Source organism: Narcine bancroftii, chromosome 2 (assembly GCF_036971445.1).
Source record: "Narcine bancroftii isolate sNarBan1 chromosome 2, sNarBan1.hap1, whole genome shotgun sequence".
Classification (NCBI taxonomy): Eukaryota; Metazoa; Chordata; class Chondrichthyes; order Torpediniformes; family Narcinidae; genus Narcine; species Narcine bancroftii.
The window spans coordinates 334,835,190-334,853,511 of record NC_091470.1 but is presented as its reverse complement, the minus strand read 5'-3'; the positions used below and the strand labels follow the sequence as shown (position 1 = coordinate 334,853,511).

Sequence of the window (18,322 nt, the reverse complement as noted above, 5' to 3'; positions counted from 1 at the left end):
GATGGTGGAGGTCCTCAATAATTATTTAAGCCCTATTTAAGCAATGCTCCCATTGAATGTCATCAATAGAGGAAGTGAAGGCCCCAGTGATCTTCTTGGCCATTTAAATGATTCTCTGTATTGATTTGTGGTTCAATGCTTTGCAGCTACCATACCATACAATGATGCAGGCAGACAGGACATGCTCAATTGTAAAATATTGTGAAAATAGGGGCCTTGAACTCCTCGGCCTCCTTGGGAGGTGTAGGTGCTGCTACTTCCTGACTAACGAGGAGGTGCTGAGTCCAGTATACATTGTTCATTATCAGCACACCAAGGAACTTTGTGCTCTCCACTCTCTCCACGATGGAGCATTTGATGTGTAGTGCAGAATGGTTGAACCTCATCCTCCTGATGTCTACAGTTATCTCCTTTGTCTTTTTCACATTGAGACCTTGATTGCTGATCTCACACCATTTGACAAGCCCTTTCTGTAAGATGACTCATCATTGTTGCTAATGAGGGAATGAAGGCAAGTTTGTACTATTGAAATGCCACTTATTTTTTTGCAATAACTGTAACTTTAAACATTTATTTATCTATCCCTTAATATTCATTACCTTTTTTCTGTATTTGGATATTGTGGTAACTTAATGTTCACTATTGTAGTTGATGCACCTGTTTGGCTGCAGCAAGCAAGAATTTTGGTGCAACTATACGTTGTACAATATGATAATAAGTTCTCATCACTCTTGTAAGAGAAAATTGGTCTACTTTAGAACTTTTCATAATTTTTAGTTAAATGCTGCAACAGCTCTGTGCCCATCAGTAATGTATGAGGCATTTTAGACCATTGTGAGCATTTTCAGTAATTTCTGCAACTTTGACACTCCAGGAGAACTTGTGTAAATGTGGCATAGCTACTGCAAGAAGTAGTTGAGGTAAATAGCATTGATGCTATTGATGAAGGTAGATGAATCCATGGAAATGCTTCACAAGATTAGGCAAAATATGGTAAAATGAGGAAATGAGATTGAAGAAGAAATTCTGATGGCCTGTGTCCATGTTTTCAACATCCTCAACAATGGATTGGTGATTCTGATTTCTGGTACAGTCAAAAAGGGGACTTAGTGTATCTTTCAATTAATTGTTTTTCAGGTATTTCTTGCCCAAGTCACTGGAGAAAGAATGTTATACTATCAGGTAAATCACACTTTAATGTTCTGTCATTAGTACTGGCTCCAAAGCACAAACTATGGAGTACATTCCATTTCACATTGTATGACTCTATTCTACAAGAAACTACTTGAAAAGTAAAATTTAAATGTAGATCAAATGTTGTGTGAGCCTGATGTTAATAATGATTTTACAAATAAGTACCAGGTAGTAATTCTTCAGGAGATTGTTATGTTTAATTAATGCTGGAGTTGGTTTGAACCTTGGAAGGTTCATTCCTTTCATTAATACTTCAATGAATAAAGAATAAAGAAGACATTTTCCTTTATATTTGTCTATTTTTTGTGTGCCTGCAGTGATGAGCTAAATGCATACACAGTGATTCTTCCCTTAATCTTGCCATGGTTCTATCCTGATCTCTTCATGCTGTATATGCTGTATCATGAGGCAGAGGATTCGAGATACTGGAAGGGAATATTACATCTGGAGTACTTCTCTGACCCAAAGCTCTTGGAATTCCTTGAGGTACAAAAGTAAGTATAGATTTCTTTGTGGATCCTGACATGAGATGCTGAATTAAGCTATCGACAGGAAGAATTTGTACTTGAAAAGCCCACTATTCAAGAGTTCAGAACATCCTAAAGTGCTTCCTAGCCAAGAATACTGTTTAGTCACTCGGGCAATATTGCCATCATTTTTGTCCAGGCCAACTCCGACAAACAGGCATAGAGTTGCATTAGGTGGAATCAGGCCCTTCAGCTAAACTTGCCCACACTGACCACAATGTCCTACCCACATTCATCCCACCTGCCCGTCTTTAGCCCCCAAAAAACTATCCTATTCATGTATCTGTCCATTTTTTCTCAAACATTGCAATAATACCTGCCTCAACGACCACCTCCAGCAACCTGTTCCATCCACCCTCAGTATAAAAAATGTTGCCCTCCAGGTTCTTTTTAAATCTCCTCTCCCCTCACCTTCAGTCTACATCCTCTAGATATGGATTCCTCTAGTCTGGGCAAAAGACTCTCTCTGTTTATTCGATCTATTTCTCTCAGGCATAAGTTGATGACTAAAATATTGTTTTAGTTGTATTTGAGATACATTGGCCAAAAAGCTGCCTTCTTTCCTGAACCCTCTCACCTCACCACTCTACCTGGATTGTATTTGAATAATATTATTCAGATGGGAGAAACACCATTCCTGCATCCAGTTTGACTAGGCCAGGGGTGGCCAACCTTTTAATTTTACATTTTTAATTTAGACATACAGCACAGTAACAGGCCATTTTGGCCTATGTGTCCGTGGCGCCCAATTAACCTACACTGCTGGAAATGGCCTGTTACCATGCTAAATGTCTAAATTAAAGATTAAAAATTAAAAGGTTGGCCACCCCTGGTCTAGGCCTATCACAGTTTTTCTTATAGTCAAGTATATCCTTTCTCATTCTTCTAAGCTCTGGTGCACACTCCTCTATCAACCCAGTCTCTCCCTCTACAGCTATCCTGCAATCACAGAAGATGCTGGAATACTGGAACAACACACCAAAAGCTGGAGGAGCTAAACATGTCAGGTACCATCCATGGAAAGCAATTAATAGACAGTGATTTTGGCTTGGAACTATTTCTGATGAAAGGTTTTCAGCCCAAAACATTGACGATCTATTGCCTTCCACGGATGCTGCCTCACCTACTGAGTTCCTCCAGCACTTTGTGTGTTGCTATCACCACGTGAATCAGTGTCCATCTATGGGAACAATTATTCAGCCTTGCTTGCAATGCTCACAATTCAATAATGAATAATGGTGTGAAATAAATACCCATATGTTTTAATGAATGCGCTCTCATTTGTTTCACAGGAACCTGTGGCCTCTTCAAGATTTGAAGCATTTGACAAACAACCAGGTAAATTCAAAATATTTTCCTTTTATTTCTGAGTGCAGATTTGCAAGAAAATATATTTAATTTGAGAAAGTAAGGATCACTATCTTCTACTCTTGACTGCAAATCTGCAGCTCACATATCCTCAATTCAAGAAGTCATGAGGATGAATAATGATGGGAAACTGAAACATTATTGAGGATTAATACTAACCATTATTTATAGTGAGTATTGACTGAACTTGTGATGTAGATAACATCAGATGTTACAAAGATAATAATTTAAAAAATAGAAATGCTGGATGAGTGAACTTGGCCTTTTCTCCTTGGAGCTATAGAGGATGAGGGGTAACCTGATAGAGGTAGAAAAGTGATGAGAGATATTGATCATGTGGTTGGTCTGACTTCTTCTTAGAGCTGAAATGGCTAATACCAGGGGCCATAGCATTAAGGTGCATGGGAGTAAGTACAGGTAAGAGGTAAGGTCGCCACATAGGTTGATATGAGAGTTAAGAAGGCCTATGGGATTCATTAATAGGAGGATTGAATTCAGGAGTAGAGAGGTCATTTTGCAACTCTACAAATCTTTGGTAAGACTATACTTAAAAATTTTGTGTTCAGTTCTGGTCACCTCATTATAGGAAGGATGTGGAAGCTATGGAGAGGGTGCAGAGGAGATTTACCAGGATGTTGTCTGGATTGGGAAACAAGTCTTATGAGGCAAGGTTAGCAGAGCTGAGACTTTTCACTTTGGAGTGTAAAAGAATGAGAGGAGACTTGATAGAGGTCTACAAGATTATGCGAGGCATAGATAGGGAGAACAGCCGGTACCTATTTCCTAGGGCAGGATCAGCAAACACCAGGGGACATGTGTACAAAGTGAAAGGAGGAAAGTTTAGAGGAGACATCAGGGGTAAATTTTTTACAGAGTTGTGAGTGCCTGGAATGCCTTACCAGGGATGGTGGTGGAAGCTGAAAAACTGGTCCCTTGTTGTTTATCATTTATATCAATAATTTAGAGGAGGGTGTGGTTAACTGGGTCAGCAAATATATGGATGATACAAAAATGGGGGGAGCAGTGGATTGTGAGGAAGGTTTTCTTGGATTACAGAAGGATTTGGTTTGTTTAGAAGAGTGGGCTGAAAGATAGCAGATGGAATGCAATGTAGACAAGTGTGAGGTGCTGCATTTTGGTAAAAATAACCAGAATAGAACATATGCAGTAAAGGGAAGAGCATTGAGGTATGCAGAGGAACAGAGGGACCTAGGGGTTATGGTACAGAGTTCATTGAAGGTGGACTCCCATGTAACCAGGGTGGTTAAGAAGGCATATGATATGCTGGCCTTCATAAATCATAGTATAGAGTATAGGAGCTGGGAAGTGATGCTGTGGCTATTTAAGGCATTGATGAGGCCTGGTTTGGAGTATTGTGTTCAGTTCTGGTCTCCAAATTATAGAAAGTATATAGATAAGGTGGAGAGGGTGCAAAGAAGGTTTACAAGGATGTTGCCTGCCTTACAGCATCTGGATTACAGGGAGAGATTAAGGAGACTGGGACTTTATTCATTGGAACGTAGAAGGCTGAGAGGGGACTTGATAGAGGTATTTAAAATTATGAAAGGAATAGATAGACTAGACATAAACAGACTCTTTCCCCTGAGAGCAGGGAAGGTTGGAACAAGGGGGCATGAGTTAAGGGTAAGGGAGAAAAACTTTAGGAGAAATATTAAAGGATGCTTTTTCACTCAGCGAGTGGTGGCAGAATGGAAAGATCTTCCAAAAGAGATAGTTGCAGCAGGGTCCCTTCTGTCATTTAAGAGAAGGTTGGATGAGTACATGGAGGTGAGGGGGTTGGAGGGTTATTGGGGAGAGTGGGAGGGTTGAGCTAGTGGAGTTGTTCAAGTGAACCGGTGTGGATTCGAAGGGTCGGCATGGCCTGTTTCTGTGCCGTAAATGGTTTTATGGTTATATGGTTAGACAGACACATGGACGAAAGACAAATAGAGGGAGTGTGTAGTGCTGTTTTTAGGAAGGGATATATGGGTCGGCACAACATCAAGAGCTGAAGGGCCTGTACTGTGCGATAGTGTTCTATGTTCTATGTAAGTTTTAAACACAGAGAGTGGTGGGTGCATGGGATGCGCTCTCGGTAATGGTGGTGGAAGCAAGGGCAATAGGATCTTTTACGAGACTATTAGACTGGAACATGGAACTGGGAAACATGGAGGTTTAATGCAGCAGAGAAATTCTAGGCAATGGTTAGAATAGGTTATGAGGTTGGCCACAATACTATGGGCCAGAGGACCTGCATCGTGTTGTAGATTTCTATGTTCGATATTAAAAAAAAAATAGGAATGCTGGAAATTCTCAGCAGGCCAAGCCACATTTGGAAATAGAAACAGAGCTAACTTCTCAGGTTGAAGACCCATCATCAGAAATGGCAAGGAGACAAAACAAGCTCATTAAGATGTAGGAAGATGGAGGAGGGAATGTCTCTGATAGAATAAAACTGGTCAATGAGTGAATGAGAGCAATGAGCAGAGAGAGAATAAAGAAGGTGGAAAATACAGAGCAAAAAGATGTGCATGCCAGGTCAGGTTGAACATGCCCTCCACTTCTAAAAGCTTTATCTCAGGACTTGTTTGCTAATTGATGCTTGGATTCCTGGATTTCTCTTTGGGCCCAAGATTTAATAATCCCAGAGAATTTCCAAAAATTCATAATCTTCTTAAATACACATATTTTTCTCCACAACCCAGCCTTATCTATTTTTCCCCATTTTCTAGCAAGGCCAGCATTTACCTTCAAGTGCTTATTATCTCTTAACCGATGGGAAAGGAAAGAGTCAAGCACATTGCTGATGTTAAAAAAAAGTCTCAACACTAAAATGTCGCCTGGATTGCAGTATCTAGAATACAGAGAAAGATTGAGTAGACTGGGTCTTTATTCATTGGAGCATAGAAGGTTGAGGGGGGATTTGATCGAGGTATTTAAAATGAAGAGGGGGAGAGATAGAGTAGATGTGAATAGGCTCTTCCCCTTGAGGGGAGGTGAGCATGGAACAAGGGGTCATAAGTTAAGGGTTAGGGGGCAAAAGTTTAGAAGTAACATGAGAGGAGGCTTCTTCATTCAGAGAGTGGTGGCTGAGTGGAATGACCTTCCGGAAGAGGTGGTCACAGCAGGGTCAATTTTGTCATTTTTGGATGAGTACATGGATGTGAGGGGGTTGGAGGTTTATGGACAGGGAGCAGGTAGGTGGGACTAGAGCAGATCACTTACATCGGTGCGGACTTGAGGGGCCGAGATAGCCTATTTCCATACTGTAATTATATGATTAGGTCAGGCAGCACTTGGGGCAAGGGGAGCAGCTAATGTTACAAGTCAAATGCCTTCCATTTTTTCTTGGACACTAGTTTTTTTTTAAAATTACACATTTATTCAATTATTTTACTTTACATTCCTCAGCTATCACAATAGAAGTCAAATTCATGCCTCTGGTCCTGTTCTCTGGATGCTAGCTCACCAACTTAACCACAAGATTATGAATGGCACGGTTAACTAGACTAGGATCCTGTTTTAACAATAAAAATTAAAGCTTGGATTTTGCCAAGACTTAAAATATTCAGGTAAATGACTATGGTCCATGTCAGTCTATGTTGGTTCTCAGACTTATCTCATCAGTCCTTACATCCCATATTTCCCTGAAATCCATTCACCCAATCATATCTATCCTCCCTCCAACCCCTCCACCTGCCACCTCCCTAATCTGGGAAATTCGCAGTAGCCACTTAACCTCTCAGAACATCTTTGCCATATGAAACAAAAATGTGCAATCACAGGGAGCCCATGCAAACTCTTCACAGACCCTAGGTCAAGATTGAATCTGGGTCACTGAAATTTTGAAGGAGCACCTCTAACTGTACCACTTATTTTACCTATTATACTTCAGCAAAAATTTGAATAAATATTTAGATTGATGCCTAATAGAAGGCATCCTATCTGGATGCATTTCACCAGTGATTTTCAAATTGTCCCCTAAACTCACATTCCACCTTAAGCAACGCTATAAGTACTCTGTGATTAGTAAGGGATTGTTTAAGATGGTATGTGAGTGGAAAGAAAAGGTTTGAAAACCACTGTTTTAATCATACCTAATTGACTCATTATGTGCACAGTTTTGTAACTCCAGAGGAAATGGGCCAATAACAATTTTTCTCAAGCAAAATATTTTAGTAAGAATTGGGTCTAGAGCAGTGATTCTCAACCTTCCCTTCCCCTTCTGTTGGGTAAAATACACACAAGCTTCAAAACATGAATATCCAGATTCAAGGTCAGTTTCTTTTCTGCTGTCTCATCAGTAAAAGGGCTTGCCCCTGCAATAGCTAACTGCACTTTATATCCTGTACCTAGACCTAGAAACAGTACACACTGTACCTCTTGGATTCTGTAACACCATACCTTGCACCGTTTCATTATTGCAGGATCTGGTGTACTGTGCAACATCATGTGGCAAATAACCAGGATCGACATCTGGAGAATTTACTAAACAAAACTTGTCACTGTATCTCAATACATTTGATGATAAACAATTCAATTCAAATAGGCAAGGCATAGAACAATAGAGTCCTAATGCAGATAAATGGAATTAATGTACAAAGACAAAATGTTTGGCCTGGTGTAATAGTCTGAAAGGTCTGTTTCTGTGCAGTACCACTTTGACTATAACTATGCTCAATAATGATCTGATAGATTCATGACAAAGATATGTAAGGAGAAATGGAAGTTTTCTAAACTTGGATACTATTAAAACAAGGTAATGCTAAAAAAGTTACAGTCAGTACTCAAATTAACATAAAAGTTTGCTTTTAAAATCAATCCTGAGAAATAATGTCTCATTAAAGATAAACAACAGAAGAGAGAGAGAAAAAAAATTAGGCAGTAAAAGGGAATGTAAAAAGTATCAAGTGGAGCAACACAGTTAACAAAATAGCAACGGACAAAGTAAGTTAAAAGGCTGAGGCTGAAGAAATCTCTAGATCACACATATCAAACTCAGGCCCGCGGGCTAAATTTGGCCCGTGGTATAATTATATTTGGCCCGCAAGATCATATCAAATATGTATTAGAGCTGGCCCGCTGGCCGCCGTGCCAGTATAGCGCATGCACAGCTAATACTACAAATCCCAGAATGCTTTGCAAATGCGTTGGCGCCGGCCCGTCAGCCCGCTAATCGCCCCCACCTCCTCTCTTTACATTCATTAGCATCTGCGACCTGTTGCCCAACTCACATGTAATAAACCCCTTACGAAAAATGGCCAAACGAAAGACAGAAAACAGGACCTTTCAAGACAGGTGGGAGGAAAACTCTGACCCCAGAGTTTGATGAACTTGCATCTAAGAAGAGATGCCAAGTATCTGGTTTAGACCCAGGTGCATCAGAGTAAATCACAGTGTAGCAAGCTAAGCTTGGATTAATATTTTCTTTGGTTCACTTTGGACTGTTCATAGTTGAAAGATTGGATTTTCATTGAAGCAAGTTGTTATTTTCTTTGACTTGTTGGCTTGTGAAAAAAAAAACATTTAAAAGGAGCTTAAAGGCTATAGAGAAATATTATTTATTGAATATTTTATTTCTCATTTGTTAATGCTTCTTCTGGAAAGAGTTTAACCAAAACTATTATTAAACATTTATTTTAATAAGAAAAAGTTTAACATTACATATGTTGAAAGAAGAGAAAACATGCAGATGTTGTTGAAAATTTTCAGTAAATATTTAGTTTGCCCACGACTTAGTCCAAGTTTTTAATTTTGGCCCTCTGTGAATTTGAGTTTGACACCCCTGCTCTAGATGATACCAAAATAGGTGGTAGGGTAGGCAGTGCTGCAGCGTATCTTGGATTGATTAGGAGAATGGGCAAAGAGATGGCAGATGAAACACAAGTACTCCCCGAATTACGACCTATGTGCACATTCAATCGTATTTTTTTAAAAAAGAATCCTGTAAAGGTAATATTCTCCCTTGTCAGGTGGCATCGGGTAACTAGGGGCAGTGTGACCTCACGAGCTACGTTCTGATTTGGAATACATCCACAAATTGCTGTCGCTCTCTTCTCTCTCTCCTTCCCCAGCGATGGCAATCTGCTCCTACATTCCCTGATCCTCCTGGGAGCTCGAGGTGGCACCGATAACTAGGGACAACGGCGTCACTTCACAACCAATGTTGTGATTTGGAATACATGCGTAGATTGCCGTTGTTCTCTCTCCCTCTTCAATCTCTCTTTCCCTCCCCAGCAACAGCAATCTGCGCATGCATTCCAAATCACTGTCTGTCAAAGCACATTTTCTTGATGTCACTACAAGAGGAGTACCAAAATGAAAGAAAAAATATAAAATTTATGCTATTACGATAAAAATCAGGCCTATCTGTGGAAAATAACGCTTCTCGTGAGAGCTGGCCTTGGTGGCCGCCAATTTGTATTTGACAAACTATAACAGGAATACAAGGCAATTCCAACATATGTCCATTCTGAATATGACCAGTCAGCCAGAATGGAACTCAGACGTATGTCGAGGAGTTGGTCATACACTTTGGTAGAAGAAAAAGATGGGCAGACTATTGTTTAGATGGGGAGAAAATTAAAAATCCTGAGGTGCAAAAGGACTTGGGAATCCTCATGCGGGACTAGGTTGAGTGGTGGTGAAGAAGGCGAATGCAATGTTGGCTTTCATTTCTAGAGAAATAGCATATTATAATGTTAAGACTCTATACGGCACTGGTGAGACTTCACTTGGAGTTCTGTATATAGTTTTGGGAACCTTATTTGAAAAGGATATCTGGTGTTGGAGAGGATTCAGAGAGGATTTACTAGAATGGTACCAGGAATGAAAGTTAGCATATGAGGAATGTTTGTCAGCTCTAGGACTGTACTCATTGGAGTATAGGATAAGGGGGGACCTTGTGGAGACATTTTGAATGCTGAAAGGCCTGGACAGAGTAAATATGGCATGGTTGTTTCCTGTGGTATGGGAAGAGTAGGACAAGGGGGCTCAATTTCAGGATAAAAGGGTGTCAATTTAGAACAGAGATGTGGAGAAAGTTCTTTAGGAAATTTCTTTAGGGTCGTGTGTCTGTGGAACTTGTCGCAACAGGCGGCTATGGAAGTGAGGTTGTTGGGTGTATTTAAGGTAGAGATTGACAGGCATTTGATTAGTCAGGGCATTAAAGGTTACAGGGAGAAGGCTGGGGAGTGAGGCTGTGTGGGAGAATAGATCAGCTCATAAAAGAATGGTGGAGCAGACTCAATGGGCTGATTCGCCTACTTCTGCTCAATCTTCTGTGTGATCTTGTGTGTGACCTGATGAGTCCTCTGCTTTTTAGAGGGATTTAATGGGAAAGTGAGACCATGCATTAGTTCTTCCATCCAGGAACAGTACCTATGGGTTAGAAAAGTCTAAACATCTCTCCATTATTTTAGGAAGGGAGATGAGATGGAAACTAATTCAACCTATTGAATGTGAGTTTATTTTCAATCTGTGACTGATCACTGAATCATACACTTGTGAAAGACAAATCATATTTGACTCATTAAGTTGAATTACAACATGTCAATAGTGGACATGATGGAGAAGCTCGAATAAGATTTTGAAATGTATATAAAAATATCCCACAACTGGGAACTATTATTAGATATTGAATAGGAAGTAAGATATGACTTGATCTATACTGTTGATATGTGCAGGGGGTCAAATATTGAGAGAGAAACAGAATTAATATTTCAGGTTGAAGAATTTTTGTTAGAATGTGCTTTGATAATTAGTTGAAGAAATATATTCTCATATTCAATGATATGTTACTCAAGGATCTGGTTGAGTTTTGGGCATTGGATAAAAAAAGGTGTATTCTTTTCATATTTCCCAGAATAATAACAGGCCTTAAATAGTGAAACAGGGGGTCTGTGATGATCTAGTTGCTTAAGTTGAGGTTAATAAATCCAATATTTAAAGAGTGAGGGAAATGAAGAAGAATAATTTATAATTTTAAAGATTACATTTTTTATTCTGGAAGAGAATGAAACTTTGGAGGCAACCTTTTGAAATGAATGAGAATGACAGTACAGGTGTGTCCCACGCTTTCTGAAAGTAGAGCCTTCCTGTGAAACCTTTTGAAAGCCAAAATGGCATAAAGTGAAGAAGCAATTACTCTTATATTGAAAAATTGATATGGGAAAATTTTTGAGCATTCCCAGACCCAAAAAATAACTTACCAAATAACACATAAAACCTAAAATATAATAAAAGCAAGAATGATATGATAAATACACAGCCGATATAAAGTAGAAATAATGTATGTGCAGTGTAGTTTCACTTACCAGAATCGGGAAGACAGTGAGCACACTGGAAGGCTGAGAGGTGATGGTGGTATGTTTGACTGAATTGTCAGAGGTTGGGGTGGTGGGGGTGTAGGAGAGAGAGGAAGAGGGTCATCTGTGTAAACATCTCATCGCCGTCTGAATCCATCAGGGCAGGCAGGTCAATAAGGTCTGCACCTTCTTTTATGTCTGCCTGCCTCAATGTTGAAGGCCTAAGTGTAGTTCCCGGGGAAGGAGCTTGGCAGCACCACTCTTGCTGCTTGGGGCGCATTTTTTCGTAAAAGCAAAAATCCTCTTCAGATTTCTTTCAGTTAGCGAAAACAGGTACTAATGTGGGTCTTCCATAAAAGCAAAGTGGCGTAAAACAAACTTTTGAAAAGTGGGGTATACCTGTACTTATATTCAGTATAAAACAAAGCTTTATGAGACAATTTGGGAGGTCTTCCCAATCCTTCATTCATCTTCGTGGGCAGAGTTTTGTATTGACAACAGCTGGGATTGAGGTGGAGAGAAAAAAAAAACTATGCTAGTGGATTAACATTGCAAATTTGTACAAGACTAAGGTTCTAAATTCTTGTTTTCTTTTGATGCAGAGAATTTCCATTGTGAAAGATGTATGCTTTACTTCTGCTATCCTATGTTTCCAAAAAATAAGGTGAGCACTGGGATGGGAAATAATTGGTTTAAATGAATGCACAAGTTGGTTAAACAGCTGCATTATCTGGACATCATGAGGTGGAGCACCAAACCTTTCAGAGGAACAGCTATTCACATCCTTATTAGTAAATGTTTTGAGACCCAAAACCCTGGTTTTGATTTATTGTTTTCTTCAGTATCCAAAGTTTCATCCTTGAGTATTTACATCTCCTTTAACTCTCACAACATTAAATTTCTGAGGTTACTACCTTTTTTACTTGATGTTGCCCAAGAATCTCCCACTTGAATGTGAATGTAGGATGTATGATTAGTAAGTTTGAAAATGATGTGAAAGTTAGTGGTGTGGATAGTGAATAAAGTTATCCAAGGGAAAGTTGACTAGAGCATTGGCAGATGGATTTTAATTGTGACAGGTGTGAGTTGATGCATTTTGGGAAGTCAAATAGGGGTAGGATATTTATAATGAATGGCTGGGTACTAATAAATGTGGATGAGTAGAGCAGTGGTCTTCAAACTTTTTCTTTTCACTCACATACCACTTTAAGTAATCCCTATGCCATAAGTGTTCTGTGATTAGTAAGGGATTACTTAAAGTGGTATGTGAGTGGGATTAAAAAAGTCTGAGAATCACTGCTCTAGACACAATTGTTACTGAAATATTTTGCTAGAGAAAAAATGTCATTGGCCCATTTCCTTTTGAGTTAAGAAACCATGAATATAACGAGCCAATTAGGTACTATTAAAACAGAGTTTTTCAAACATTTTCTTTCCACTCACATACCATCTTAGACAATCCTTACTAATCACAGAGCACTTATGGCTTATTGGTTACTTGAAGTGGTATGTGAGTGGAAAGAAAAAGTTTGAAAACCACTGGAGTAGAAGAACCTTGGGATTCAAGTCCATAATCCCTTGAAAGTGGAAATTCAGAAAAATAAGGTGGTTGAAAAGGTGGCATACTGACTTCTTTGGTTGGTGTTACAACTTTAGAAAACAATAATTAGGCTGCACTTGGAGTATTGTGTGCAGCTCTGGTCATTGCACAGTTGGGAGGATGTGGTTACACTGTGGAGACTGCAGAGGAGAATCGTCAGAATGTTGCTTTAATTATGAGGAGTGATTGGATAGGTTAGGTTTGTTTTATCCCTGGAATGAAAGGAATGGAAGGGCAGAGACATGTGAGACACCAGATCCTGGAACCTGAAGCAAAAGCAAACTGAAGGAAAAGGCAGCATTTGTCGAGGGAAGAGCATTGCTAATGCTTTGGTTCGAGACCCTTCATCAGGATTCAGAGATTGAGGGTGACCTGACAGAGGCATTACGGAAGGCAAAGATATAATCTCTTTTTTTTTCCATGGGAGGGGTAGCAAAAACAAGAGAGCATAGGTTAAAGGCAAAAGGAAGAAGTTTTAAATGGATCATTTTTGTTTTAACACACAATTGATATCTTCAAGTGATTGCCAGAGGATGTGGTAGTGTCCGATTTAATCACTACATTTAGACAGGCAGCTAAATAAAGCCTAGAACAATATGGATTTAATGTGGGCCAATCTACTTGTGCATGCTGACTGGTTACCTCATGATCTGGTTTGGTAATTAAGGTTCTGGGAAAACAGAAGGCTGAAAAAGTAGCAAATAGAGCCACGTTCATGATGGGTTCCGACCGACCATTCAATGAAGACCTTCATGTGAGGCACTGACTCAAAGCAGTCAAAAATCACAAATGACCTCGATTACCTTGCTCACAACCTGTTTTTTAATCATTGCTACGTTTACGTAGGAGATACAGAAACCTGAAGTTCAGCACTTCTAGGTTCAAGAACAGTTTTTATCCAATGGCAATCAGGCTCTTGAATCTCCCCTTACTACCTTAACTATAAACTACTCTGGGACCACCAAAAGGACTGGACTGCACTATTAAAGCACCACTATTTTTCTTGCGCTAACTGTAAAAATGAATATCTATTATTTATATTTATTCTCTCTTTTCTTATCAGGTTAATTTTATGTATATTATTGTAGTTGGTGTCTCCTATATTTCCTGGTGAAATTCAGCAGGTCCTGCAGTCTTTATAGGAGGCAAAAATATACAACCAACATTTTGGGCTTCTTCGAGATAGGAGCAAAAAGCAGGCAGGTGCCTGAATAAAAATAAATGGGGTGAGATGGGGGAGGAGCCATAGGTGTACATGGTTAGGAGGACAGGGAAGAAAAGGGGAGACAGAGCTGGAGAAATGGAGTCATAGGGATAGTGTAAGAGAGAGACAGAAGTTTTTTTTCGGGGAAAGGTGCTAACAGAAACTGGTGAAGTTAATGCTACTGCCATCTGGTTGGAGGGTGCCCAGATGGAATATGAGGTGTTGTTCCTCCGATTTGTGGGTGGTCTCAGTCTGGGCAGACAGGTTGGCATAGGAATGCATCAGGGAATTGAAATGGGCTGCCACTGGAAGATCCCCACTATAATAGTGGACAGAGCATAAGCGCTCAACGAAGTGATCTCCCAATCCATGTCCAGTCTCTTTGATATAGAGGGGGTCACAATGGGTGCACCGGAAGTAGTAGATACAGACTCACAAGCGTCGCTTTACTTGGAAGGACTTTTGGAGCCCTGAACAGCGGTGAGGGAGGAGGTGTGGTGCAATGGTAGCATTTCTTGCATTCACAGGGCTAGATAACAAGGGGATGATTGGTAGGAAGGGATGAGTAGTGAGTCACAGATGGAGTGGTACCAGTGCAAAGTGGAGAGGGGAGGAGGTATCTTATGTGAAAGATTGTTGGTACATATGTATATTGTATTTCTGTATTGAACAGTAATTTTATTAACATCATTATCATTTTGTAGATGGGCAAAATTGTCCACAGACATGTTGGGCTGAAGGGTCCCTTTGAGTGCTGTACATCTTTTTGACACAAATATTTTATAACACCATCAAAAGCAGACTTATGCTGCTTTGACTTTGCAGTTGTGTCAAAGTCAGATGTGATGTGGCAAATCTAAAACTGTCTCTGCAGTTCTACAGCAGACTCTCAGGAAAAGTTGGATACCATCATGAAAACCTTTCATGAGATTGAGAGAACAGTAATCCGAGTGCTGAAGAGAGAGTACCATCTTCCCATGGACGACTTGCTACCACTGCTGGTTTATGTGATGTCCAGGGCAAAGTAAGTGGCAGATTATTCATTATAGGATGGGATGAACATGTAGGACAGGGCTTATTTTAAAAAGGAACCAGTTTTGCGAAACAAATGACAAGAGCCCATAAATTTTTTTTTGTAAATTTAAGCTATCCTCTGATAATGTATGATTAAATGCACAATCTCTCACAAAATTTTATTGCTTCTGATCAAATATATTATTTATTTTATTAATATTCAAGTCCTTGTAAAATACATTCTGAATTTTTTTTTTCATTACAGATGTCTATTCTATCTGTTGATCACTGATGAAGCTATGATTTTGAAATGTTTCTTTTACTAATTAGAAACATATTTTCACAATTTCAGGATGGCGATTTAGGGGCCCAACAGTTAGTGTAGCAGAGCACAATGCTGTTACAGCACCAAACACCAGGGTTCGAATCTGGTGCTGTATGTAAGGGTTTGTATGTTCTCCCCATGTCTGCATGGATTTCCTCCAGGTGCTCTGGCTTCCTCCACTGTTCAAAACGTACTGAGGTTGTAGGTCAATTGGGCGTAATTGGGCGGCTCAGGCACATGGGCCGAAAGGGGCTGTAACCGTGCTGTATGTCTAAATTAATAACCTCTGCTTTGGTATTTATTTTCCTTGTGGTTTTCTGTTTCATTATTCTGGAAATGTTTGATCAGGCTGTGCCAATGGAACTTTGCTGCCAACTCGATTCTGTTTCTGATCTCACATTTCAACATACAAAAAGGCTATTTGGCCTATCAAGTCTATGTTAGCTTTCAGAGTATTCCATTTAGTTCTGTTTCCCCACTTGCAATCCATTTTCTCTCTCATGCCCATTAATATTGTTGGATTAGTGTAAATGACTGGTGGTCAGTGTGACATGGTGGCTAAGGGGTTTGTTTCCATACTGTATGACTTGAGAACTCAACCTTGATTCTCCTGTAATCTGCTTACACCAGGGGTAATTTAGATGAGGCCAATGACCTTACCAAGTGTGTATTTGAGTTGTGTGTGGAAACTTGAACAACTGGGGGGAAATTACCCATGTCATAGAGAGAACTCCACAAAAACACTGAAGGTCAGGATTAAACCTGGGTTGCTAGAGGTGAGACAGTAGCACGGGTTGCTAGAGGTGAGACAGTAGCACAGGTTGCTAGAGGTGAGACAGTAGCACGGGTTGCTAGAGGTGAGACAGTAGCACTGCTTGCTGTCCCAATGATTCAACTTTGCAATGATTTATCAATGTTTAATCCATGCTTTGTCCCATCGTTAAGTGTTTTACATCTGACTGACCTACAACCCCAGTACATTTTGAATGGTGGGAGGATACTGGAGTCCCTGGGGAAAACCCATGCAGACATGGGGAGAAACACAAAAACTCCTTACAGACAACCCCAGATTCAAACCCTGGTCTCATCGCTGGCACTGTACTAACCAATATGCTAATTGTGCAGTGCCAAATGACATATGCCCAATGTGGGGCTCGAACCCATGACTCTGGGATTATGAGTGCTATGTTCTATCAACTGAACTAACTGGATGGATGCTGTCCACTGAGAATAATTTAATCCATTGCCATCATGATAATATTTTTTTCTCATCACTGTAGAATCCAGCATCTGGGTGCAGAACTTCACTTAATTCGAGACATGATGGACCCTACCACTGTGGGTGGAATCAATGACTTCCTGCTTACTGCACTTGATGTGAGTTGCTTTAGAAGGCACTGCCTACGTGACATCTGTATTTTTATAAGGTCAAATCTATGTGGAATTAGCAATCTTTTTTGGAGAATTCCTCAAAGGGATAACCCACCCTTACACAGAATATTTTAAGCATCTAATCACACCAAAACAGTTAGTGAATGCAAAATACTGCAAATATTGGAAAACCCAAATAAAATACTGAAAACACTCAAACAGCATCTAAGGCAGTGGTTCTCGATCTTCTTTCCCCCCACACACATACCACCTTTCAAAATCCCTTACCAACCACAGAGCACCAATGGCTAGAGGCTCTGTAGTTAGTAGGGGATTACTTAAGGTATTTTGCCAAACGAACCCAGCTTAGCGCTGACATTGGCGACTTCAGGGGTTTTTACGAGGCTCTAAAGGCTGTGTACGGCCCCTCACCCCAAGTCCAAAGCCCTCTGCGCAGCTCAGACGGCGAAGTCCTCCTCAGCGACAAGATCTCCATCCTCAATCGATGGTCAGAACACTTCCAATCTCTTTTCAGTGCCAACCGCTCAGTCTAAGAATCCGCCCTGCTCCAGCTCCCTCAACAGCCGTTGAGTCTAGAGCTGGATGAGGTCCTTACCCAGGAAGAGACATATAAGGCAATTGAACAACTGAAAAGTGGCAAAGCAGCAGGTATGGATGGAATCTCCTCAGTGCTCTGGAAGGCTGGCGGCAAAACTACATACCAAACTGCATGAGTTTTTCATGCCCTGCTGGGACCAAGGAAAAGTGCCTCAGGACCTTCGTGATGCCATCATCATCAACCTGTACAAAAACAAAGGCAAGAATCAGACTGCTCAAACTACAGGGGAATCACGCTGCTCTCCATTGCAGGCAAAATCTTCGCTAGGATTATCCTTAATAGACTAATACCTAGTGTCGCCGAAAATATCCTCCCAGAATCACAGTGTGGCTTTCGCGCAAACAGAGGAACTACTGACATGGTCTTTGCCCTCAGACAGCTCCAAGAAAAGTGCAGAGAACAAAACAAAGGACTCTACATCACCTTTGTTGACCTCACCAAAGACTTCAACACCATGAGCAGGAAAGGGCTTTGGCAAATACTAGAGTGACTTGGATGCCCCCCCAAGTTCCTTAACATGGTTATCCAACTGCACGAAAACCAACAAGGTCGGGTCAGATACAGCAATGAGCTCTCCAAACCCTTCTCCATTGACAATGGATGAAGCAAGGCTGCGTCCTCGCACCAACCCTCTTTACTATCTTCTTCAGCATGATGCTGAAACAAGCCATGAAAAACCTCAACAATGAAGACGCTGTTTACATCCGGTACCGCACGGATGACAGTCTCTTCAATCTGAGGCGCCTGCAAGCTCACACCAAGACACAGAGCAACTTGTCCATGAACTACTCTTT

General features: G+C 40.4%; 1 protein-coding gene across 1 annotated transcript in view; it reads left to right on the top strand.

Annotated features, from left to right (window-relative positions):
* LOC138755702 (ALS2 C-terminal-like protein) overlaps positions 1-18,322 on the top strand; it is a 212,528-nt gene that overhangs the window by 192,241 nt on the left and 1,965 nt on the right. Inside the window, exons 21-26 of the mRNA XM_069922145.1 lie at positions 1,138-1,182; positions 1,512-1,688; positions 3,014-3,059; positions 11,998-12,059; positions 15,074-15,223; positions 16,819-16,915. Of these exons, the coding sequence (XP_069778246.1) occupies positions 1,138-1,182; positions 1,512-1,688; positions 3,014-3,059; positions 11,998-12,059; positions 15,074-15,223; positions 16,819-16,915 (577 nt within the window). The remainder of the gene's footprint in view (positions 1-1,137; positions 1,183-1,511; positions 1,689-3,013; positions 3,060-11,997; positions 12,060-15,073; positions 15,224-16,818; positions 16,916-18,322) is intronic.